The sequence below is a fragment of the Siphateles boraxobius genome, unplaced genomic scaffold (genome assembly GCF_051911475.1).
Source record: "Siphateles boraxobius isolate OS27281-9 unplaced genomic scaffold, OSU_SipBor_1 9, whole genome shotgun sequence".
Taxonomy (NCBI): Eukaryota; Metazoa; Chordata; class Actinopteri; order Cypriniformes; family Leuciscidae; genus Siphateles; species Siphateles boraxobius.
The window spans coordinates 8282246-8308611 of record NW_027509219.1 but is presented as its reverse complement, the minus strand read 5'-3'; the positions used below and the strand labels follow the sequence as shown (position 1 = coordinate 8308611).

At 40.2% G+C, this 26366-nt stretch overlaps 1 protein-coding gene across 5 annotated transcripts in view; it reads right to left on the bottom strand.

Moving 5' to 3' along the window:
• Window positions 1–4399: 4399 nt before the first annotated feature.
• Window positions 4400–26366, bottom strand: part of aebp1b (AE binding protein 1b) — a 38786-nt gene continuing 16819 nt past the window's right edge. For all 5 annotated transcript variants that reach the window (XM_077223070.1, XM_077223075.1, XM_077223072.1 and 2 more), the window contains 12 exons: window positions 22817–22926; window positions 22561–22700; window positions 22365–22449; window positions 18725–18869; window positions 16662–16750; window positions 16267–16390; window positions 15907–16103; window positions 15326–15505; window positions 14529–15195; window positions 13183–13322; window positions 5525–5624; window positions 4400–5445 (listed from right to left, as the gene is read on the bottom strand). In XM_077223070.1, the coding sequence (XP_077079185.1) occupies window positions 4877–5445; window positions 5525–5624; window positions 13183–13322; window positions 14529–15195; window positions 15326–15505; window positions 15907–16103; window positions 16267–16390; window positions 16662–16750; window positions 18725–18869; window positions 22365–22449; window positions 22561–22700; window positions 22817–22926 (2546 nt within the window). In that variant the 3' untranslated portion in view covers window positions 4400–4876. The remainder of the gene's footprint in view (window positions 5446–5524; window positions 5625–13182; window positions 13323–14528; window positions 15196–15325; window positions 15506–15906; window positions 16104–16266; window positions 16391–16661; window positions 16751–18724; window positions 18870–22364; window positions 22450–22560; window positions 22701–22816; window positions 22927–26366) is intronic.

Genomic DNA, 26366 nt, shown 5'->3' with positions numbered 1-26366 from the left:
CAAATGTAAAATTTTAGTGAAAAAACATTTGCTCAGGAACATTTGTTCTAGTGAGAAGGCATGTGTACCTTCTAAAAGAGTCATTTTAGAGAATCATTTTAACACAACCGTGATGAACATCAACTTGTCTCCAGATCTATTCCAGGGCACCACTGTAAAACAGTAGCAAACAAAAAATTTTATCAAAATAATTCCTATAATGGCAATGTACAGTATAGTACAAGCCAGATAACAAGTATATAATAGTGTTGACTAACAAAACACTCCCTGCATGTCTCAAGTCATGTTTTGATGTTTGAGTTATTCACATTTCAACGCTGAATAGATATTTTAAAACTGAAAAAAACCTGGTGACTGTAAATGCGTGTAATAAGTTCTGTTTGAATGATTCACATCAGCGCTGAAGAAACATTTTAAAACAACACACTAGCTCGACAGCTTAACTGAGCATCGATTTCAAACATTACCTCTGGTAATACTAACTGAAAATACTGGCAAGGAATGTGAAAATATTTTAATTACCGTGTAATTTGAATGTGCAGATGCAGGACTTCGGATGGCGAATGACAATGTAAAGCAGATGTCCTCGAACGTATGTCCTCTTCAGGGAAAAAAAGTGCTTTACAAATGACGTTTGTGAAATATTTTCAAGTATCTGACTATAAATGATTTTGGATGCTCGAAAATGTTATATAATAAACTAACTGACAAAACAGTATGAACTTTGACCAAACTCGAACTTTTTAAATTTTTAATTAAAATTAATAAATGTAAACAAATTTTAATTAATTTTTTTTTTAATACAGCTCGCAATGCAAACAGTAAAAAAACAGTATTTCTCAAATGCAGTGGACTAACTGTTAAAAAATGGCTGTATAAATTAACAGCAATTTCTCAAATGGCAAAATATTGCCCAGAATGCAATGTTATCTACAGTATTTTACTGTTTTAATGTAAAACAGTATTTTACTGTCAGATTTTGGCAGTTTTTTAACAACAAATTTTTACAGTTTAGACATACGAGAGAAACAGGCAAAGAAGAATAAGGCTTGGGTGGTCTTCATCCCAAATTTCTCTGTTCCCTCACCCCATCATGCCTCTATGTTTCTCCTTCCTCTCACCCCCTCATGCCTTTATGTTTCTCTGGGTTGGTACAGTAAAATTGAGTTTATATACACCACTGAGCAACTTTCAACTTCCTTGTTGTCACATTCACCACCTAGTTGTCTTCGTCCTTGTCATTATCACTGTTTATCCTTGTCTGCACTACAGCTTCCAACATCCTCCTCGGTCCAAACCTGCACCCCATTCCCCATTACCGGCACCAGCAACCCATTATCACCTGGGCTCTGTTAATCTGTGTTCATTAGGGTGTGTATTTAAGTTCCTCTCAGTTCTGTGTTGGTTATTGTTTGTGTTATGAGCACACTGTATTACGCCTTTGGAATAAATCCTTGTTTCATTTTGTATTCTTTCTATTCAAAAGATTGCCAGATCCATGGAATAAATCCCTTGTTTGATATTTTAGCAAATTCTTTCAAACTCTTCATCATCCTTTTGAGAACCTAAGCGTTACACTTGTAAGGTAGAATAACATGTTGCTTATGTTTAAAAATGGAACTTATACCTCATGCTAACACATGGCACAATCCACTTTCCATATTAAGAAACTATCCTTTGGTGTATACATTTGTGGTACATTTGCATCAGTTGAAACATACCTTTCCTTTTAAAGAATATGCTAACATTTGAAGTACACATCATCATTGGAAAACCTATCGTCCTATGCTCAGTGAAAATTGCATTGCACACATACCTCTAAGCAAAATATAGCAGTGTAGCAGAAGAGTAGGCAAGCTTTGGGACATACTAGTCATAAATGTGCATAGCTGGATAGTTATGTGCATTCTGTCACAGTAACCCTGTCACCTGTCAATCATCCTCGGTACATCCGAAATAGCATAGTGAGCACATTTGAATTTGAACTTACTTCACAACCATTAAAATGTATGTTGTATATTCAGTAGTATGCATATGGGTAGTATGAATGAAATTCAGACATACTATATCCGCCATGTTGTTACGGGTCACACGATCTACCAGTGTCAATTGCATCGCTTCACTAACATTCCCAAATCATCTCCTGTGGCCTCATGGAATAGTAAAGTGTCCATCGAATGTGTACTCAACCAGAATCTCGAAAGGGGGTAGTACTGTAGGTCATCTGGCTAATTTACGCCTACTGTTATGTGGCAAGGTATTGTGGTTCAAGGAATGTCTGTTCACTGACAGCCAACCAATACCAAGTCCTATCTACTTGAATCAAAAACTGCCTGCCGAACTCACAACTAAATAACATATTTTAAATAAGCAACAAAATCTGACATGAACTGTTCCGTACATGGCGTTACTTATGCTCAAATAGTGTTAAAAAAGCTTGTATTTCAGCCTAGATCAGCCACTACACATGTGCAGTCCTAAGCACTTGTCTCAGAACACCATTTCTATAGCAACCAGAGCTCTTAACGCAGTAACGTGATGACTTTACCAGCCAGCAATTGGCTCTTTTATTTATAAAGCGAGACTTATTCTGCCATATTGCAAGTAGTGTGTTCCTGCAATACCAGAGGCTTCAGCTTCAGGACCTCAGTCCTATGACCACATTTCTAGGACCCTTCTTTTTTTTTTATATGTACCAGCAGTTTTTACTATTTTTAGAGCTCGTCTGGTGTGTGACTGACTTGTGCAGTAAATAGTAAAATTGTTTGTGCTACAAACTAGTATGTTTATTAGTACATTGATGAATTAAAACAACATGAAAATAAATACCAGTTTACAACATCAATCACCATAATGGACTGTTTTTTGGACAGCTAAAATAGTCTTTGCAGTTTCTGTATCTGTTTGTTTTAGGCTTAATCCAGGGCTCCTCTGTTGGAGTACAATTGGCTAGGTGGCGCTGTAACAAAAAAACAGGATCCTAGAAATGCAGTCCTGAAACAGCAGCATCCGGTATTTAACATGGCTCTGTGCTTAATCCACATGATCCAAATATTTATCGGTTCACTCTCGCTTGATCCTTTATTTGTTGGTGCATGCTATAATACATATTGTAAACATCGTAACTGGTATAGTTAATTCTGATTAATTAAAATGTTTATATAGTTGATATTATATATTAATTATTTGTAATACTGTATAAAATATTGCATGCAATTAGTGCATTAGTTAAGATGAAATAATTAAAAATATAACAGCATGTATCTTGTTTAATGTTAATTTCTACATATACATTCTTAACATGAGCTGCGTTTCCCCAGGAACTAGGGACTTTGGGGCGGTACTCTGTGTTTCCACCGCAGGAACCAGGTCCTAAATGAAGTTCCAGGTCAATATTTCCCCCTCCGAAAGTCCCTAGTTGCGAGGTAGTACTTATTCAAAGTTCAAGAACTTTCAGCGGTTGGACTAGGGTGCTGAACATGCTGATTGGTTGAGTTTGTGCTGCATTTCGATTGGTTGACTCCACGCAGAATTTTATTTTATCCACCATTTTTTTTAAATCTGTTGCGGTGCGTGCAGTAAACAACGCAGTTGTTTGCTATTCAAATCAACAATGGAGTTTTAAAAATACAACCGATGGACCAACGACAAGGTTCAGGCTTTATTAAGCTTAAAATTCAGAGGATGAAATTTAGCGGGAACTGTAATGTTAAGCACAATCCTACATAACCGGACTAATTTCCCTAATCTTCACGGTACCTTAGACTCACGGTGGAAACACAGACAGCAACAGGTCTGTGGGAAAAAAGTTCCTGGGACAAATTGTTCTTGGTAATTTCGGTGGAAACACGGCTATGTACTTTCATTTCTTAAAATTGCTGTTAATTTGTTAATTTATGATAGCTGATGTACTAATGTCAATGAATTAAATCTTATTGTGAAGTGTTACCATTTTCTAGTATTTTAACATATTCCTTATTAGCCTTTCTGTATTCATTTGAATGAATAGAGCTGCTTTAAGGTTTTATACTTCTACCATGCATACTTCAGTCAACATGCACTACCAACCAATAAATACACATCACAGATGACTAAAAGTGTGTTTAGTACTTGAATAAATATGCTTCAAAAGGCTATACTACACTGTGAATACAGTCACCCTTAATGTTAGGACTAACGCTCAGCATCAGACAGGGTTTGAAGGTAGTGACTTGGGGCCTCATTTATAAAATGTTGCGTAGAAACCGTCCTACCTTGATTTAAGATCCTTCCTCATGTGTGTGCATATAATTCAAAGACCATTTTTATAAATCTGAACATTGTGGATTTTAGTAAATGTAATAATAAATGAGGCCCTTGATGTGCACATGACACTAATGCATATAAAACAAAAGCAGTGTGAATATGAAAACAAGGCTTTATTTACTGATAAGAAAATGTCCTTTAGCACAGGGCATTGAACCTGGTGGAACTTTTAGGGAAAATCTCCCATGTACACTTGCCCTATACAAACAAAGACTGACTGTTTATTGTTAGAAATAAATTGTAATACAGCCCCTTCTCTTGTATTAAAACATTCTAATTTCCTCTCAGTGGATATGATGGTCATATGAGAAGTTTTCATGTTACATTTTGATAGTATACTGTAGTATACAGTAGATGTGTAGCCAGGAATGCACAACAGAATTATTCTTACTACTTTCAGGCTTTGCAAGCCATTGGGTGCTGCTTTCAACATACTTTGCAACCAGAACATTGAGTGTTATTAATTATCAAGGTCAACTTTCATATTCTGGAATAAAAGTCTTTTGTGTAATGACCTATATAGTCCAAAACAATCAGTCTGTGGAGCAAAACTTTGATCTGTAGTTTGCTCTTAATAATCTATCTTGTAACTGTAGTTGTAGTCCAGTGTATCTGTCAACTCAGTCTCTTCTGGTGGGGTTGTGTTCTCTTCAAAGGTTTCCTCAAGGGGCCAGGAGTCATACCAGGGGGTTGTACTCTCTGTGGTAGATGGAAGTGAAGTTGTGGTGGTCATGATTGTGGTAGGGGGTGTCGTTTTGCTGTCCAGAAGTCTTTGCTGCCGTAGGCGGCGGATTCTCATTAGCCGTAATCGACGGAGACGAGCCCTGTTCATGTCCCCACCGTTACCGATAGGAATTTGGTTACTGAATTTAGAGTTTGGGATTTGGTTACTGCCGTGTGACAAGTGCCGCCCACCGCCCCTGTTGCCACTGCTCAGCAACCGGATGGGCCTATTGCCGTGGAGAGCCATGATCTGTTTGATGCGGTCCCAGTTTGACTTGTTGAGGTCAAAGTTGCACAGGGTAGCACCTGGGTCAAACCCCACCACACATAGACGGGTGAAGGAAGAGTAGCCGTCTGCTCTGGCAGTTACACGGTACTCACCAGGGTTTAGAAGTCGCCAGTAATCTCCAGATTCACCTATGAGTAGAAGTCTTTATTGATACTCTTTAGTACACAAAAAACAGTACAATTTCCAGAACTACAGAAAATATCTCACCTGTCCTGACATCATGGTTGACTCCCTCCACAGAGACAGTGGCGTTGGGAATAGGGTTTCCCTCTTTATCCCTCACAACTCCCTTAATGCCACGATGCACCTGGGAAAGAGACCATGGTTAATGTAAGGTTGCCCAGGGCAATGTTGTTGTACTCGAGTTTGGAAAAGACAGCACTCAGACAGAAGTCTCAAGTCAGAGTCCAAGACCTCATTTCAAGCCTTTGGACTTGGCCTGGACTCGAATTAGATTGTCTTGACTAGTAATAGAAAATATGGTCCTGGACTCAGTCTCAAGACTGACTCAAGTACTACAACACTGGTGCAGAGTTCTCGAAGTCCTACCTACAAGGTTCCCTTTCGAGGGAACTTGACGCTGCATCATGGTATTGACACTATGGGATCGCCTTCAGCATGTGCTGGTGTCTGAATCATGTGTGAAATCACTGCAATCCTATTGGCCGACGGAGGTCAGGTGATGAAGTATAGCGGGTCAGTAGGACCATAAAAGGGCACCCATGTCACGGAATCCCCAGCTCTTTATCTTTAGAAGCAGAATGTCTGTTTCACTACGATTATCAAAATTGTAAGTCCTGGTCGACTGATTTTGTTTAGATACTAATAGAACTAAAATAATACAAGCAAGCAATTTAGGAGATGTGTGCAGGGGCGGAATGGCCATCTGTGCGATCTGGAGAATCCCAGGACGGCGATGGGCCGGCCCACCACCCACCACACACTCAGTCATCACCTGTTTTTTTCCCCCACTAATCTGTTCTACACTCCAGTACTGTAGGTGGCAGCAATGCACCTTTAAGTTGGATGCCAGCTGCACTGGCCGTGGCCGCCAAGTAAGGAGAAGAAGAAGTGGAAGCGGAGGCAGAAACCAACAGCAAAGACATTAGATAGAAGCATAAAAACAAACCAACAATGTGCATAACGCGGCCGCGGGTAAAAAACGGAAAGAAAAGGGTGGGGCTGAGAAGGCGAGAGAAAAAAAATTGCGGAATTTAGATACTGAAGCCGCTACATGTCACAAACTAACTGAAATATTTAGCAGCACAGCCAGCAGCAGCACCTAGCAGTTAAATATTAGCAGCAGACCCAGCAGTGAAGAAGTGAGCCAGACAGCTATGCAGCAACATGCCACCAGTGATGATGAGGGACAGAAAGATGAGCTGGTTCCACAGGCAGATACAGGGCAAGTAAGTATGGAACATGAGAGGAGAAAGAGAGTTACTTGCTAGGGATGATGTTAGGAAGTGATATTCAGCTTGCTACATTAATGATTACTGAAGTTAAAACAGCTAAACTTCAACATTTTAGCTTTAAAATGCCACATTCATGCCAAGCGGCAGGCGTTATTGTTGTTGTTGTCGAGTTTCTGTGCACCGATTGCTTTGGGCCGGGCCTAGTCAAAGTCCAGGGCCGTTTTTTAGTCCCAGTCCGTCCCTGGATGTGTGTCAATGTGCCAACTTTCTTATGGGTGATGACTCACAGGATCTCTGCTTGTTTAGGAGTGGAGCACGCAGTCATTTCTCGAGGGGGTACAATAAGAAAGCTCTACTCCTGACTGGCTCTCTTCTCGAGGGATGAGGGTCAGACATCTGCTCGCCACTGATTCAAGAGCTGCAGCGAGGCAGCCTTTGATCATGAGGATTGCAGGTGGAGTTGGTATTTGAGACAGATGTTTCCCTTTTCTCTTTCTCCCAACCTGTGTCCCATTTTGGATCTGGAAGCTTGCTCTGCTCCTGATGCTCTCAGGAGATTTTTTTGCCAACCCTGACACTCCGGTATTTCTCAGAGTAGCAGTCTCCAGCTGGCTTTTTCACCATATCTATTATAGGTTGTCAGGGCAGTTGGCCCCTCTGGACAGTGTTTGGGGACTCCCCTTGCAACTGGTCCCCTCAGCCAATATGTTCAGTTGTTCCCTGCCAGCAAGCTGTTTCGGGGCACTGAAAATTAGACCATTTTCACCTGAAGAGAATGACTGGAATCATGGTAACTTCTGCAAATTGTATCTCTGTGGAATGAGGTAATAGGACTCATTTCAGCAGGTTTGCTTTGGGGGCAGTATGGAGTTGTCCTCTCGGCCTGACCTTATCACCTCGTACCTTCAATCAGTTTGCGATTCAACATCGAGATGCCATTCTCACTCATTTAAGGTGTTTAGGTTTGACATTGAACTTTCAGAAAGGTATGCTTTCTCCAATTAAGTGATCTACCTATCTGGGGGTATTATGGGGATTCGATCACAATTCAGATGTGCTACTTCCTGCACATATGAATAAATCCTTGCTTTTATATATGTTGGATATATGCAGACTTTCTTTGGTGAGCAGAGGTTTCCCCTTAGGCAACTCTTTGTGAGTTACAAGGGTTATGCACAGATGCATTCAAACCCTTTCTCTGTGGAAGACCCCGGCGCTGCAGTCTTAAAGTGTTCATGGCTGCTAAGAGGCATCCATGTGTTGGTCTGGCGGACAACACTGGGATAGTCTTCTATATATTCTAGATTCCAGATATGAGATCTTTTCAATGGTAGCTTAAGATCAGGGGTTTCACTCTTGTGACATTAGGGTCACTTCAAGCCATTAGGGTCACTCGCAGATGTTTAGTACCCTTTCACTGTGGCATTGCCTAGGGTCCCACTCTTTGGGAGGGTTTTCATCGCAGGATTATCACGATGGACACCTCCTTTGTAGACTGAGGTGCAGTCTTGGATGGTCGTTGAGCCCTCAGTCTCATACTCTCTAAAAAGCACTGTCCTTCAATGACACGTTAAACAAAGGTCTTGACTCATTTTAAATGCCATGGCACTCCTTGTAAAGAGTAGGGGTGTAACCCCAATGTCCTGGCTAAATTCCCTCCATTGGCCCTCTTTAATCATGGTCTCCTAATAATCCCCATCCATTGAATTGGCTCTATCATTTTACTCTCCTCTCCACCTATAGCTGGTGTGTGATGAGAGCACTGGCGCCGTTGCACTGTGGCTGCCGTCGCATAATCCAGGTCGATGCTGGTGATGGGTGATACCCCTGATATGTTGGTAAAGCACTTTAGGTGTAAAATAGTTTATAATAAAGCCTTTTAAAAATGCTTAATTCATTTATTCATTCATTCATTCAAGTGTACATGGCCGCCGTTTCGGCTTGTCATGTCCACATTGATGGAGCTTCTGTGGAGTAGCATCGCTTAGTGTTTTATTTTATGCACGGTGACAAATGACTGAAGCTTATCTGCAGATTGCAAGGCTCCTTGGGATCTTTATGTAGTCCTTGAAGGTTTATTGTGGCTTCGTTTGAGGCCTTAGAATCAGCCTCTGAGAAGTTTCTGACTCTCAAGGTACTTAAAGAGTAGGAGATTTGCAGGCCCTCTCAGTTGCACCCTCTTGCTTAGATTGTGCCTCTGGACTGGTCAAAGTTATATTGTACCTGAGGCCAGGTTACCTTCCAAAGGTGCCTTTTTTGACTGTTCATCTGTCGTTCTTCAAGCCTTGTTCCCTCCGCCGTTTGACTTGCCAGAGCAGGAGAGACTTCACCTCTTATATTTAGTCAGGGCACAAGGGATTCATATTGACCACTCAGGAAGTGCGGTCTAAATCTGATCAACTGTTCCTGCCACCAAGCAGGGCTTGTCCCATTGCATTGTTGATGGAATTTATTTTGCCTATGAGGTGTACAGTATGGCTTCATCTCTAGACACCAAAGCACACTCCACTATGAGTGTGGCCTCTTCTAAGGTGCTAGCTAAGGGTGCCTCTTTACAAGATGTTTGTGCTCTTGAGCTTCAGAGGCATGCATGTAGAATGGCAAACCGACTTCTCGTGGCTGGCAAAGCAGGTGGTTTTCTCTGCACACATTCATAGGGTCAACAGTTTGGATATGGATTCAACCCCAGGATCTCAGGTCCTTCTGGGTTAATTGTTCTGCATACTCTCACAACCTTGCTGGCATTTTTTACTTAGCCTATGAGGTGCACGGTCTTCTAAGATGCTCATATAAGAGGTTTCTGTTGCGGCAGGCTGGTCCTTTCCATACACAATCATAAGGATTACAGTTTGGACATGGATTGGTCAACAGGATCTCAAGTCCATCAGGGTCAATTCATTTAGTTGGTCACAGGGCTTGTGCATCTGCATACTTCACAACCTTGTTGGTCAGGCATTTGTTCAGTATGGCGGCATGAGTTAGGGGTGGGCGATATAGCCTAAAAATTATATCACGATATTTCAAGAATATTTGCGATAATGATATTTATGACGATATAGAAAAAAATATATGAAACAACGTTTTATTGGTGATTGCAGCTGGCTGGCAGCAGCATTAGTGCAAAAAAAGTAGAAAATAACTCCTTAACATTTTAGTTTAACAATAACTAAAGTAATAACTTAACAATATTAACAATAACTTCAGGAGCCTGCACAATATTGTCACCTAATAAAATTGACCTAAACTTATTTAGGTCAGTGCTAAAATTATTGCATTGCCTCTAATTCTGTGTAAACAAAAAATGGATATACAATGAAATGAGTCAAGTAAACACTTTAGCCATCCATCCAACGTGGCAGACACATCACATTCAGAGATTATTTGTCAAGAACACCAGCATATTCACTGACGTTGGCTTAAGAGCTGATCTTTGACAAGTTACTACATTCCCGCCAGTGCTGAACAGCCTCTCGGAGGCAGCACTGGTGGCAGGGATGCATAGGTATTTCTTGGCTAAACGGCTGATCCGAGGAAAGTTCACCTCATGCATTTTCCACCACATAAGGGGATCACACTCGCTGTCTGCTGGTGGACAGTTCAAGTAGCTGTGTAATTCAGCTGTGATTGTCTCTCTCTCAGACACGGCTGTCTTCTCTGTTGCTGCGCCCTTGAAAAAGCTTCCAAGGGTCTTCTTTGGTCTCTTGGAGGCACCTTGAGTCAGTTGGGTGTCTTCTGCTGTTTCAAGAGGGGGTTCAGCTGTATGCTCTGATAGAAGGGATTCCACCTCACGAGCTGCTCTGGCTTGGATAGCTTTGCTCTCACTTTCACTCATGTGTTCAGTGCGGAAACGTGGGTCAAGCAGAGTTGCTAAATTGATCAGTTCCTCGGTCACAGTGTCTCCGTACTTGCTGTTCATGTAGTCCAGTACAGACTTCTTGATTGTCTTTGTGAGGTCTGTGTCATTCTCCTTTGCCTGTAGGATGTTATTAGTGAATAACTTAAGAACAGGCTTTACGCATGAGATGGTGACGTAGTCTTCAGCAGAGAATGCATCAGTAAATTCAAAGAGAGGACCTAGAGCCTTGCTCACAGAATCAAGGACCTCTACATCTTGCCACGTTAGCACCAGGTGTCTGGTAGACCTGTCAGCAGCTAAAACCTGTGTGATGGCCTTTTCTTGTTCCAACAGCCGCTGGATCATCTTTTGTCTTGATCCCCATCGTGTGGGAGATTCTGTGACCAGTTTGTGCTGAGGTAAGCCCATTTCCACTTGAGCATCACGGAGTGCCCGCTGCCGCTTCCAGCTGTGAGCAAATGCAGCCACAATCTTTTTTCCAACTCCCACTGCTCTGTCAATTCTGGAATCTTTCATACTCCTCTCTGAAGATAAAGAAAGACAGTTAGTCTCTCTCTCTCTCTCTCTCTCTCTCTCTCTCTCACACACACACGCAGGCTTACTTGAATATGTGGTTTATGTGGACTCTCCATAGACCGTAAACATATTGCGTATTGTGCACGCTCAAGTTCATTATTTCAAATGTAGGCACGCAGCAAGCGCTCTCATAATAGAAGTGACACGCTCGTTTTTGCCAGGCACAGCGAGATTTTTTTCTTTTCTTTTCTCCGTAAATAAATATTGTAGCAGAGCTACAGCAAGCGTTTTTCGGCAGTGGAAATTGCATTACTGAAACTTCCTCGTCGTTGAGGAGAGCGCAGTTCATGGTTGCATAGCAACGACAGACGCCATGGGAGAGCAAGCGCTTTAGAAAGACGTGATATGTGAACGGACAGCTATAGTGTGTTTTAAGCCATTTGATTTACGAGGGCACAGGCAATGTCCCTCATAAACCATGTTTATGGTTTAATACCCATGTCATCATTATACACATTTGTGCCCTCATAAACCATATATTCAAGGTAAGCAGGCCAAGCACACGCACAGTTTTTGTTTGGTAAATGAAACTTACCAATAGCAATGTGCAGACGATGCCCAAAGCATGACAGTCTCGTCCAGTTATTGAGAGCGATGGCTTTAACAACATTGGCCCCGCTGTCTGTTGTCACACACACTTGTTTGTCCTCTTCTAGATGCCATGAGTTAAGAAATTCCCTTAAACCACTCGCAATATTTACACCTGTGTGATCCTCGGGAAAGTAACTTGTCTCAAGGCAGGAGTTGTGTAGCTTCCAGTCGTTGTCGATGTAGTGCACGGTCAGGCTGATAAATGGTTCTGCTGTTCGGCTCGACCACATGTCAGTAGTTGAGGCAAAAAACTCCACCGACGATAGCATAGCTGCTAGTTTGTCGCGGCATGTTTCATACATCGCAGGCAGGGATGTCTGTGAAAAATATTTTCTACCTGGGAAGCTGTATCTTGGGTCGAGCTTTTTAACCAGTTGCTTAAATCCCTCCTTATCCACCGTTTGGATTGGCATCATATCCTTGGCCAAACAATATGTAACCGCATCAGTAATTTCCATCCACCGTTTACTCTTCTTGTCATATGGAGTGCAACTAGCGATTGCTCCAGCGATGCTTGGTTGAGTCATTTGTTTACTTTTTGGCCGCACATCACTACCTGCTAGTGTCTCGTCGCGTATCTTCATAGCCTGGTTATACTCGATGGTGTGTTTTTGCTTTAAGTGGTGAAACAAGTTGGTTGTGTTTCCACCTTTAGCATTAACATTTTTCATGCATATTTTACAAAAAATTGTGTTTTGTTGGAGATCTGACCTCTTGTACCCAAACCACTTCCATACTATTGAAGTAGCTCCCTTTTTAGGAACTAAATCTTGATCGGATTCGGAGGCTGACATGCTGCTGTGCTATTACTATCAGAGGTTTTGTTGTTGTGCGTGCGCTAGGTAACGTAAATACGCCATACGTCATCACGCCACTATATCATCAATATCGCGTCCTCGCGCCGCTATATCATCAATATCGCGATATGACACTTTTTTATCATGTAAAATTTTATACCGGTATTATCGTGGATGGTATGATATGGCACAGCCCTAGCATGAGTATTAATATTCCGATAGCTTCAACACCACTGCGCAGCTTTTGAGTTCCTTCAAAAGGACTCGGGTCTCTGGGTTACCCGATTCCTCACAATATGCTGCGTCACTTTGCCATACTTCCTGCATGCCTTTGCAGCTTCTACAGACAATTAGAATCTGGTGATTCTGTGAATTAGGTACCCTTTTATAGTCTTGATGGATTGCTACGCTTTGTCACCTGACCTTCATCAGCCAATAGGATTGATGTAAAACCTATGCTTGCTGAATGTGAAAATGTGAAACCGGTGCTTGCTGAATAGCATCAAGGCCATGACGCAACATCTCGTTCCCTTCTCAGGGAACAGTGTTACCTGCATAACAGAGACAGGCTTCTCTGTTTTTAAACAATTGTTATGGTCCATTCTCATGATGTGAATGTGAACAGCTCACCTGAGCCATGAAGGTCAGCAGGGCCTCTCTGTTATGCTCCCATTCTCTTAAAAGTTCACTCTGATGAGGGAACTTATCACATCCCAAGAAAATTGACAGTTCAAAACAGTTAGTGTGAACGTAGCTGAAGTCATTCATACCTACAAGAGAAGAAGGGACAGGAATAGCTATCAAAAATAAGTCACTAAAAGCCCTGATATACTCACAGCAAAGTTATTTTTCGTTCTTTGCAAATGATTCACGTGCTCTGCAATTCGGCTCTCCATTCAGTTCACATTACCACTTTATACAATAGATTGCTTTAAATCAAGCAGCTTTAAAATATTAAAGATGTGACAGAGACAAAGTTGATTAGAATTACAAATTAATTTTCTACTATAAAGCCGCTCTCCAGTGTGTTCATGTTTTTACTTGTGGATGTCAAACTTAACGTACTAAACAGAAGAAATCAACCAGAGAAGATTTATACGCCAAAGGTAGAGTCTCAACGCACACTAGGGCTGCACAATTAATCGCGATGAAACCACACGTGATTTGGCAAAGGCTGCGATTATTTTAGGTGCAGCTTAGCTTGTCAGTCCAGTGCGGCTGATCAGTAGTAAGCTACATCATCTCACAGAAGTGAGATTGGTGAGTTTCTGGTGACAGAAAGTGAGTTTGGAGTAAAAGCATATTATTAAATGTCTTTTGTTCGACAGGAGGTTCATAAATGCTTCTCATATTTGGAAAGATGTTTGATGCTTTTTGCTTATTCAAAAGTGCCTCAAACTCACAGTGCTTTCAGATTAGAGCGTTTACAGAGCCGTATATCAATGACAAGCTGCGCTTAAAATATAATCGCAACCTTTGTGATTTCAAAATTGCGATAAGCCAAATCGGTTTAAGTGCGATTACATGTAAATTGCAATTAATCGTGCAGCCCTAACGCACACCTACATATTATGTAATTGCCATGGACCAATGGTAGTAAGAAGGTGTTTACCAGTCGGAGTGAACTTTAATTTAGTTTTGACCTGATTTTGTTCAAAATGGCGTCACACTAGTTTGTTCTTATATAAGTATATTGGTGCCTTGACATGTCAAAGCAGATTCGATTTGATCTGAAAGATCCTTCTAAATTAGGAGTGTGATTTAGAATCCAGCACCTGGAAGGGCACCTTCCTGGAGAATTTAGCTTCAACACTAATTAAACACGCCTGAACGAGCTAATCAAGGTCTTCCGGATTTTTAGAAACTTCCAGGCATGAGTAGGCTGAAGCAAACCATTGCAGGAATATGGCCCTCCAGTAGCAGGATAGGACAGCCCTGTTCTAAATTATCGTTCCACACAAATTCCTAATGCTTACTTCCAGGGATGGGCTTCCATTTGGCACGGTTGACAATTCCCAGCCCACCTGTTGGGTCATCACTATGGCATCCACCCTGATAGGTTTGAGTCATGGTGCGGTGAGTAGAGGCAAAAGAAATGGCCAACCATCGAAACAAAGACTGGTCCTCAACCACTCTGATCTCTTCCCCTGGTTCACTCTCTCCATATCCCTCTGGGTATCCTTCTTGATAGCCCTCATGATACCCTTCAGGGTGACCCTCATGATGGTACCTTTGATTCTCATCATGGTACCCTTGGGTCTCATCGTGATACCCTTGGGTCTCATCGTGATACCCTTGGTTCTCCTCATGGTACCCTTGGTTCTGATGGTGGTACCCATAATTTTCTTGATGGTATCCATAGTTTTCTTGATGATATGCATGGTTTTCTTGGGGGCCACTGTAGGTCTCCTGATGGTATCCAATGTGAAGGTAAGGGTTGGGCTCTTCTTCCTCTTCCTCGTACTGTCGCTTCCGTCTGTTTGCTCTGGAGTTGAGTTTTTTCTCCATATCCTCAGACTCCTTGGTGAGGCGGTGCATGTCGAAGGGGTATGTCACCAGTCTCTCGCCACCCTGCAGGTTGGCACCAAGCACAAATGGATGACTCTCCATCCAGGAGATAAGGGCAAGAGTCTCCACTGCAACCTGAAATGAAGAACATAAAGAAAAAAAAACGTTAATACTGGTCCTCTAATCTAATTGGTCAAGCTCAAGGCGTTCAAGACTAGAGTATGTGAGTGGTGGTTTGATTCATTAAACAAACTCATTTCCTTACTGAACCATTGCTTGACAGAAGACCCTCAGGTATGGGCACATGGTGATTTGGTATCAATTTGGGCACCATGCCCTTATCCTCGGCATCCCAAAGAATGTTATTTATGTCTGGAAAGTTCTGGAAGATGTCACGGCCATCTTCAGTCCAGTGTCCTAGTGTCCAGCTGCCCAACTCTGAGCCCTGTGAAACAAAGTTAATATTACTTGTATACTTTAGTGAGATTAAAATGTCACAACACCATTTATATCAGTACATTTGGCAGATTGTTTATCCACATTGATTTGCAGTTTGCATGTTCCCTGGGAATTTAACCTGTCTGGTTGATAAAGTTGATGATTCCAAGTCCAAACGCTAAGATCAGATCATATCCCAAAATCAAACAAAAAATGGTGCTAATATGCACTCACATGCTGTAGTGCTACTGAAAAATCTTAATCCTGTGGATTATCTCCATAGCGAAATCGATGGCTAGACTCTAGCTATTCACTTTTTTTCTGAATCTGTTTAAAAGCAGTAATTCTTTGATCAATTCCTGCCTAGTGATGCAGAAATTATATTGTTCTATACATTTTTAAACGCACCTTCTCAAAAGCTCTCACGTGGCCATCAGGATTAATTGATGGTACCAGATGAATTCGTGTCTCATCCACAAGGTGGCGCACTCGAGGATTGCCATCTTTATACTCTCTACACAGGTACTGCATGAGCATCAGAAGAAGCTCTCGTCCCAAAGCTTCATTACCATGATAACCTGCTGTGTACCTGAACTCTGGCTCTCCTGAGTAAAGGTAAATGGATAATGAACACACTCACATTGTTTGTTTCTCCTCCTCGTTTATGTTAAAATTTCAAATCTGATAACAAATTATTTAATGACCAGTACCTGTAATATATCCAAAATGGAATAATAATATTGTTTCTTCCATACAAATATCCCTCACCTGTTTCGTGCATTCCAGGGTTATCAGTAATTTCCATGGCATAAATTTCCAGCCCTTTAAAGCTCTTGCCCAAACTGTAGAATCTGGTGATGTTGGGACACTCATCAGAAATGGATTTCATGAGCTGTAACAATATGAAAAGTAAAATTTAAGCGATTACCGCACATTTAGTCATTTGTTGAAATCCTTAAGCCTACTAAACTTCTGTGTGTAACTCATCCCACATGGTTTGTGCTACAAATGTGTGCTACACCTTGAATCTTATAGCTTAGAAACATAAATTCTCCTATCATAAAGATGAGTTTTACATTTTCTTAAATTGTAGTTTATTCTGATATCTTTTTTTGCCATTCATGAACTTTTAAGACTCCAGGATTTTGGTGATCTCCCATCACCTTCTCCATGTCTAGGTAGTTGTGATGGGTGTAGTCAAGGTCATCTCGATGCATCACTTCATTCTGACTCTGGTGCTGGCTGAGAGGATCTGAGTAAAGAATAAATGCACAATGTTGATTAGTATACTATACTTAAATTGTTGATGCTAAAAATGTGCCCGATGCCAAATACCTTATTCTGAAAGGCACGGATGATGGCTTCAAAGGTAAAAATGAATAATTTTGCCTAATGATAGAAAAAATATTTGGCTGACACAGTCACTCCTTGATGAATAACATGTGTGCCAGGGGATAACACAAAATTATACTTAAAGGGTTAGTTCACCCAAAAATGAAAATTCTGTCAGTAATTACTCACCCTCATGTTCCCCGAAAAGTTATTAAAGACATCGTTAAAATAGTCCAAGTGACTACAGTGGCTCAATCTTAAGTTTATCAAACGACGAGAATACTTTTTGTGCGCAAAAACCCCCAAAAATAACGACTTTATTCAAAAATTCATTTCCTTCTCTGTGGGCCTCGAGTCAGTTCACTAATGTAATAGCGCAGTGCTTCTGTGTTGTACGTCACACGGATCACACACATGACCAGCATCGGCCAATAGTGAGCCTATGTGTGACATAGCACTATGCTATCACACTACGTTAACTGACTAGAGGCCCACAGAGAAGGAAATGAATAGTTGGAATAAAGTCGTTATTTTTGTTTGTTTTTGCGCACAATAAGTATTCTCGTCGCTTGATAAACTTAAGATTGAGCCACTGTAGTCACTTGGACTATTTTAACGATGTCTTTAATAACTTTTTGGGGCTGGCAAGTTTCAATCCCTTAGAAGCCTATGGAGGAGTGATCCAGCTCTCAGATTTCATCAAAAATATTTTAATTCGAGTTCCGAAGATGAACGAAGGTCTTACGGGGTTGGAACAACATGAGGGTGAGTAAATACTGACAGAATTTTCATTTTTGGGTGAACTATCCCTTTAAACAAATCAAATAGCTGTGTTGCTGTCTCTGTGCATCTCTCAGAAATCGATATGATACACAAATGAATGAAACAAGCGTAGTTTGATCGCAATCGCAATTTTCAACAATGAACATTTTCTTTCAACTTCCATGTTCACTAATCAACTAGAGTCCGAATCCTCTTATTTAAGGTTATGGGTGATTGTCAAGTGGCCAGCAACCTTCTGGTCTCTCTCTTAAATCCAACACGGAAGTGACTTAAACTGCAATTCATCGACTGGCCGCTAGAGACAGACTCCAAAAGAGAGTCAATCCCATAGATCCCCCATGTTAATATGCCCAACTTTACAGCAGAAAAAAATGTTTAAGCCTGGTACTAAAAGTGGTTTTGGTCTATAGCTAATTTTGCCCTTTTTTATATAACGCATCCATTTAAATTATATTAAGCCTTAAAGCTCTGCATAATTAGGGGCGTGGCCACTTGAGTGACAGGTGGATTGCCGCTGCTGTCACTACTAGCCATTTGTCTGCTGTCTGTTAGCCGTCACGTCACCTCAGCTAATCCCGCCTCTTTGCCCATATTCGGTTATCCGGGAGTGATGCGTGGTGACGCGCTGCCAAGAGGGCGACGGCCGGCTCTGCCCACTTTGGGCTTCAAAAATGTTCTTCAGAAACCTACGGGTGATGTCACGGACACAGTGTCCATATTTTTTTACAGTCTATGGTGATTTCCCTAACATAACTCTGTACATAAAGTAGTTATCTTAGTTTGTAACCTAATTTTTTAAACTTTGTTTTATGAAACATTTAGTATTATTGTTTTAATTAGAAGATATTTAATTATTTATTTATCGGGCTCGAACTCAGGTCACCCAAAGCACAATCGAATTACATCTCGAAGTACTGCCTACAAGGCTATCACCTCTAACAGTTAGAAGATATTTACATAAATGTTATAATCATAATCATAATAAAAAAGTATTATTTTTTATAAACTTCTAGTCAGCACGCAATGCACAAAAAAACAACATCTTTGTTTGAATTTGATGCTTCCCATCAATGCCTGTGTTGAGTCTAATCCAATGCCCTGAGTCTCTCACCTGGTACTGGGCAGCCCAAAACCTCCATTCTCATACACATCGTGCCATTCCAGCTCTGTGGCAAGATGCGGATGTAACGTGCCACTACCGACTCCATAAACTGAGACAAAACTGGGGTGCTTTTATCTGAGTTGCCAAAGAATAACTGAGAGCAGAGAGAAGGGGGAAAAAAAGTGACTCAATGACTAAATACCTTTAGTTGAATAGTTTTTTGAATTACATAATTAGTGCTGCAGGTGCTGCACTTTAGGCCTGGCCTATAGCATGGGTATAGAACCATATTAGTGTATTTGCAGACTTTCATATGATGCTTTATTGCAAAACCATTCATATAATCAAAATTGATGTACAAAGTCATACTTGAACATTCATTTTACTTAGTATATTTTAATTTTAAAGCAACTATGAAATATTTAGCTGACCTTCCGCTTTGGTTGAAGTTAAATTAAACAGTGGTGGTCAGAATTAATTTACCCCTGGTAAATATGATAAAAAATGCCTGTAAAAAATAAATCTACATAGTTTATCCTTTTGATCTTTCATTCAAAAAAAGTATTTTCATTTTTTACGTGTAAAATATATTCCGTTTAATATTTACCTTTTTTTTAGCACACCAGGGTGACTAGGAACATGAAATTGTCTAGCTATGACTTCTTGTTTCACAGGAGTTTAAATTTGAGGAATCACAAAGGCCAAATTCCCTTAATCTTCCATCACAATGAGTAAAACCAAAGAATATAGTTCTGATGTGCATCAAAAGATTGTTGAGCATTACAAAATAGAAAGTGGCTGTAAGAAAATAGCTAAAGAATTGAAAATCCCCATTTTGACCATTAAGAAGTTCCAATCAACTAAAGATGTTACGAATCTGCCAGGATGAATATGTGTGTCTATATTGCCTTAATGCACGGTGAGGAGGAATGTTTGAGTGGCCAAAGACTCTCCAAGGATCACAAATGGAGAATTGCAGAGATTACTTGAGTCTTGGGGGTCAGAAAGCCTAAAATATACAGGTCCTTCTAAAAAAATTAGCATATTGTGATAAAGTTCATTATTTTCCATAATGTAATGATAAAAATTAAACTTTCATATATTTTAGATTCATTGCACACCAACTGGAATATTTCAGGTCTTTTATTGTTTTAATACTGATGATTTTGGCATGCAGCTCATGAAAACCCAAAATTCCTATCTCAAAAAATTAGCATATTTCATCCGACCAATAAAAGAAGTGTTTTTAATACAAAAAAAGTCAACCTTCAAATAATTATGTTTAGTTATGCACTCAATACTTGGTCGGGAATCCTTTTGCAGAAATGACTGCTTCAATGCGGCGTGGCATGGAGGCAATCAGCCTGTGGCACTGCTGAGGTGTTATGGAGGGATGCTTCGATAGCGGCCTTAAGCTCATCCAGAGTGTTGGGTCTTGCATCTCTCAACTTTCTCTTCACAATATCCCACAGATTCTCTATGGGGTTCAGGTCAGGAGAGTTGGCAGGCCAATTGAGCACAGTAATACCATGGTCAGTAAACCATTTACCAGTGGTTTTGGCACTGTGAGCAGGTGCCAGGTCGTGCTGAAAAATGAAATCTTCATCTCCATAAAGCTTTTCAGCAGATGGATCTCCTGATAGCTAGCTGCATTGACCCTGCCCTTGATAAAACACAGTGGACCAACACCAGCAGCTGACATGGCACCCCAGACCATCACTGACTGTGGGTACTTGACACTGGACTTCAGGCATTTTGGCATTTCCTTCTGCCCAGTCTTCCTCCAGACTCTGGCACCTTGATTTCCGAATGACATGCAAAATTTGCTTTCATCCGAAAAAAGTACTTTAGACCACTGAGCAACAGTCCAGTGCTGCTTCTCTGTAGCCCAGGTCAGGCGCTTCTGCCGCTGTTTCTGGTTCAAAAGTGGCTTGACCTGGGGAATGCGCCACCTGTAGCCCATTTCCTGCACACACCTGTGCACGGTGGCTCTGGATGTTTCTACTCCAGACTCAGTCCACTGCTTCCGCAGGTCCCCCAAGGACTGGAATCAGTCCTTCTCCACAATCTTCCTCAGGGTCCCGTTATCTCTTCTCGTTGTGCAGCGTTTTTTGCCACACTTTTTCCTTCCCACAGACTTCCCACTGAGGGGCCTTGATACAGCACTCTGGGAACAGCCTATTTGTTCAGAAATGTCTTTCTGTGTCTTACCCTCTTGCTTGAGGGTGTCAATGATGGCCTTCTGGACAGGAGCCAGGTCGGGAGTCTTACCCATGATTGCGGTTTTGAGTAATGAAACAGGCTGGGAGTTTTTAAAAGCCTCAGGAATCTTTTGCAGGTGTTTAGAGTTAATTAGTTGATTCAGATGATTAGGTTAATAGCTCGTTTAGAGACCCTTTTCATGATATGCAAATTTTTTGAGATAGGAATTTTGGGAGCTTTAGTGAGCTGTATGCCAAAATCATCAGTATTAAAACAATAAAAGACCTGAAATATTTCAGTTGTTGTGCAATGAATCTAAAATATATAAAAGTTTAATTTTTATCATTACATTATGGAAAATAATGAACTTTATCACAATATGCTAATTTTTTTAGAAGGACCTGTGTATATCAAACAAACCCTACATCACCACATGTTGTTTGGGAGGGTTTCAAGAAAAATCATCCTCTCTCCTCCAAAAATAAACTCCAGCATATTCAGTTGTCAGACACAACTGGAACTTGAAAAGGGACTGGGTTCAATGGTCAGACGAAACAAAAAAGGGCATTTTGGCAGCAAACCCATCCGATGTGTTTGGTGCAAACAGGGATAAAAAGTACCCCATGCCTACGGTTAAATATACTGCTGGATCTTATATGTTACATCGTACATGCAAAAAAAATACATCGTATTAGCAAAAACAGATAAAAAATCAAAAACCCGACTGCCTCTGCTAGAAATTTTATAATGGGCAGTTGGGCAGTTACATCAGGACAACGGTCCAAAACAAACATCAAAATCAATACAAAAATGGGTAACTGAGCACAAAATGAAGCTTCTGCCATGAACGTCTCAGTCCCCTAAACTGAACCCTATAGAAAATGAGTGGGCTAAACTGAGGAGAAGAAGCACCAACATGAACTTGTGAATCTGAAGGATCTGGAGAGATTCTGTATGAAGGAAGGGTCTGTGATCTCTTGTCAGGTGTTCTCAAACTCATCAGGCATTATAGAAGAAAATTCAGAACTGTTATCTTGGCAAAAGGAGGTTGCAAGAAGTATTTAATAACAGGGAGCCAATAATTATGGCCAGCGTGTTTTGGAGAAAATCATTTATTTCATAATCTGATTTACCCCCCACTTTCAATTATTTTACTCCAATGAAAGGTTCGATTTTTGCGAATGAAAGATCAAAAGGAAAAACAATGCAGATTTATTTTTTACAGCCATTTTTGATCATATTTATTTTAATTCTGACCACTACTGTATTGTTTAACTACAAAAAAGTAGTTTGAGATCAAATAATAACTGGGTCTTCTTGAAATATCAGGTTCACGGACCCCCAGTTGAAAATCCCTGTCTAGTTAATGAGTTATGACCTCCAAGCAACACAGAAAGATTTGGATACCAAAAGGAGAAGAGAAATTGACGGCAATCTGGCAACTTACCCATTCAGCATATCCGTCCTGAAGGACAGTCCATTCTCTGCTGTCGTTACTAAATGCCACATAATAGGAAGAAACATAGTCGCTCCTGAAACAACAAAACAATAATAAGGACTGTAGATGTATACTGTTTAGATAGTTTGGTAGTTCTTAAACACAATTAACCACATGGCTCCTAAGTTTTTAATATTTGTCTTACTCTAGGGGGTCATCTCGTCCTTGGGTGATAACACCAGTGAACTCTGTTAGTGTACGTGCGTCCAGTTCAATCCAGTGGTTCTTCTCTTCAGGGTTAGCACACCATGCCCCACCATTCATATCATCTTCATCACCAGACGCCTGTTACATGAACCAATATGCTTACATTGACAACACAACTATTTCTATATACGTAGATTTCTTATACATTTCAGTGTTCCGTATATACATTAGAGTATCTGTGCATATGTTTATACCTGAATATTAAGACGAGCTCTGTGTGAGCCATAGCGGTGTTGAAAAACAGAGGAAGTCAGCAGCTGGTTATTGTCTATGCGATGAGACTCCATACCCAGAGGAGGACAAACTGATACAGCAAGACACAGCAAACCAGAGAAAAAAACATATGGATGAATGTGTACTTATCCTAACACATGATTTGAATAAAAGCATCTGCTAAATTAATAAATGTAAATGTGATTGACACAATATGTTCTAATCTAGACTGAAATCAGTTTATCTGTGCTTTCTCACTAAGCACTGTGCTAACCTTTCCTGAGGGCACCTTATTATTTTATTTAAATGTATGTCCTTTAATTTATACTTGTTCTTTTGTTTGGGTTCTAAAATGGTTTCCAAGTAAATATCAATTGATTTATATATATCCTTATTATTTTATGTATTACTTTATCCATTTGTATTTTTTTATAATTGTAAAATTTACGTTTTTATGTCTATATATAAATATGTAAATATATTATGCACTCAATATTAGTTTGATCTATCAAGGTTAGTTATGTAGCCTATAGACAAGACTATACAGATACACAATAAACTCAAATATATAATGAAACAACAATTAATAACTTTAATAGATTAATAGATTAATAACATATTTTTCTTTTTTTAATTCAAAACAATACGTTTTTAATATAAGTGCTCTGCCACTTATTGTCTTCATTTAGAGTAATGTGCATTAAGATGAAGGACTACATCCATGCATCTGCGAAGGGAGGACAATGGAAGTAAAATAATGGCAAATGTTTTTGAAACAAAAAGCCTGTTGAATTGTACTACTTGAAAAAAAATATGCATTGCATTAACCCTGCTTGTATTTTAATGCATTGTATTTTTAGGGTTTGCATTTTTATGGGCTGACATTTAGCATGGTTGAATATTTAAGCTGTGAATATTTAAATTCAAAACATTTCAAAAACATTTTCATTAGTAAAATTTCAATAATCCATATTCACCTTTCATATTTCACTTCCAAAATATTCAAACTGATTAAAAATACAATCTATAATATTCAACTGGCGGTTTTCGGTGCATCTTATTTCGCTTTGCAGATTCACTTCCACATTCATTCAGTGGTTCAAATTCGACAGTAAATTCAATCTTGACGTCCAGGACCTGCAGGAAACGCAGTAGATTACCGATCATAATCTCCATCTGCTGTTAGTCGATCTCACCAGCAGGGGGTGCAAGCGCGTTGACGAAGCCCAGAGCAACAGTTAGAGCAAACCATTCATTCATAAAAAGTCATTTACAACAACTGAGCATGCATAAAGTTTTTTGTGATGATCTGGGTCAGTAGGCTATATATGCGGAAAAGATGATAAAGGCACAAAAGCTGTTTTTATGTTTCATTCATTAACTTCATTGTTACTTTCCCTGTGTAGCCTTACATGTTATCAACTTTTTCTACCATGAACGGGATTATAATCGGTTTCCCTCAATACCTCATCATACTCAAGGATTCCCCTTCCATCAGGACAAAATTCTTAACGTAGCTTAATGGACTAATACAGTGATATAAAAGACCAAACTCGCACCTTATTGGGGAAGTATGCGTACATGTTAATATTCCTACATACATGATTAATCTGGGAAGGGTCATAGCACTTTTATATTGTTGTCCTATATTGTTAGTTTAACTGTAACTTAAGTCGCTTTGGATAAAGCGTCTGCTAAATGACTAAATGTAAAATTGGCTTGACATTCGCACATCTAGGGACCGTCTCTAAAGTAACATTAGTAGTCCTATAGGCCTAAACGTTTCTAACTTAAATGTATTTGAATAAATTGCGCATTATGCCTGAAATCACCTACATGAACACTTTACAATTGGTTTTATGACTGCAAGTCGTTCTCTTCAAAGTTAGAAACTTGTGCACCAATGTCGTATGTAACTTTAGAGACGGTCCCTAAATATGCGAACGTCCAATGTCATGCCAATTTATGCCAGTATCACTGAGAAACGCTCAGCTTTAAACTTTGCGCGTTAAGTTCATGTTCATGTTCAGAGTCTTTCTGCTTGACTGCGAGTTTGGTCTTTTATATCACTGTATTAGTCCATTAAGCTACGTTAAGCGTTGTATATGTCCAGCAGGGGAATCCTGACGTTTTGAGGGAAACCCTAGTAACTTATGGCGCTTTTCCATTACCAGTACCAGCTCGACTCGACTCGACTCGACTCGCCTTGGCTCGCCTCGACTCGGCTCGCTTTTCGTTCCGTTTTCCATTGCAGAAAGTATCGCCACAAATAGTACCCGGTCGTCATAGCGACGCCTTTCGTTCCTCGTTGCCCCATCAAGCTCTCGCTGGATCCTCTCTTCGTCAACCAAACAAAGGCATGTCTGCACCTCCTCGTTTGACCACGGCGTATTCTTCCGAGTTGCCATAATAATAGTAGTAAGTTTAGTAACTATCTCTGGCTAAACTATTTAAAAAAGGCGGGGTTATTCTGGATACTCCATCTGGCGCGTGCAATGATGACGCAGTGAATAGTGACGATTCTCTCTGACCAATCAGCAGTCGGCATTGTTTTCACGTCACATTTTAGTATCGCCTTAGCTCGCTTAGAACCTCGCCGGAGGTGGTACGAAAAAAAGTACCCGAAAGCAGGTACAGGTACAACTTTTACACAGTGGAAAACCAAACAAAGGCGAGTCGAGTCGAGCCGAGCCGAGCCAAGGCGAGCTGGTACTGTGTAGTGGAAAAGCGCCATTAGCTGCTAGCCTACTACTGCATGCAGCACAATCGCCGAAATATAAGGTTGAGGCAACTAAACAACCTATAGATATGTCAAACTCAAATGTAACATTGGATCTGTCTGTAGGCCTATACATCCGCATCGGGGGAATAACATTATAATCTCGTTCACGATAGAGATGCACTGGAAAAGTAATCGTGAAGACACTGAATTTCACATAAAACATAATAATCACAGATAGGCTACACTTACATTTTTGTAAATGAGTTTTTATGAATGACTGGCTTGCTCTAACTGTTGCTCTGGTCTTCGTCAACAACACGCACTTGCACCCCCTGCTGGTGAGATCGACTAACAGCACATGGAGATTATGATCGGTAATCTACTGCTTTTCCTGCAGTTCCTGGACGTCAACGTTGAATTTACTGTCGAATTTGAACCACTGAATTTGTAGAAGTGAATCTGCAAAGCGAAATAAAATGCACCGAAAACCCCCAGTTGAATATTATAGGTTGTATTTTTAATCAGTTTGAATATTTTGGAAGTGAAATATGAAAGGTTAATATGGATTATTGAAATGTTACTAATGAAAATGTGTTTGAAATGTTTTGAATTTAAATATTCACAGCTTAATTGTTCAACCATGCTAAGTTTCAGCCCATAAAAATGCAAGTCCTAAAAATACAATGCATTCAAATACAGGCAGGGTTAATGCAATGCATATTTTTTTTCAAGTAGTACAATTCAACAGGCTTTTTGTTTCAAAAACATTTGGCATTATTTTACTTCCATAGAGGACATTTGGAATTTTC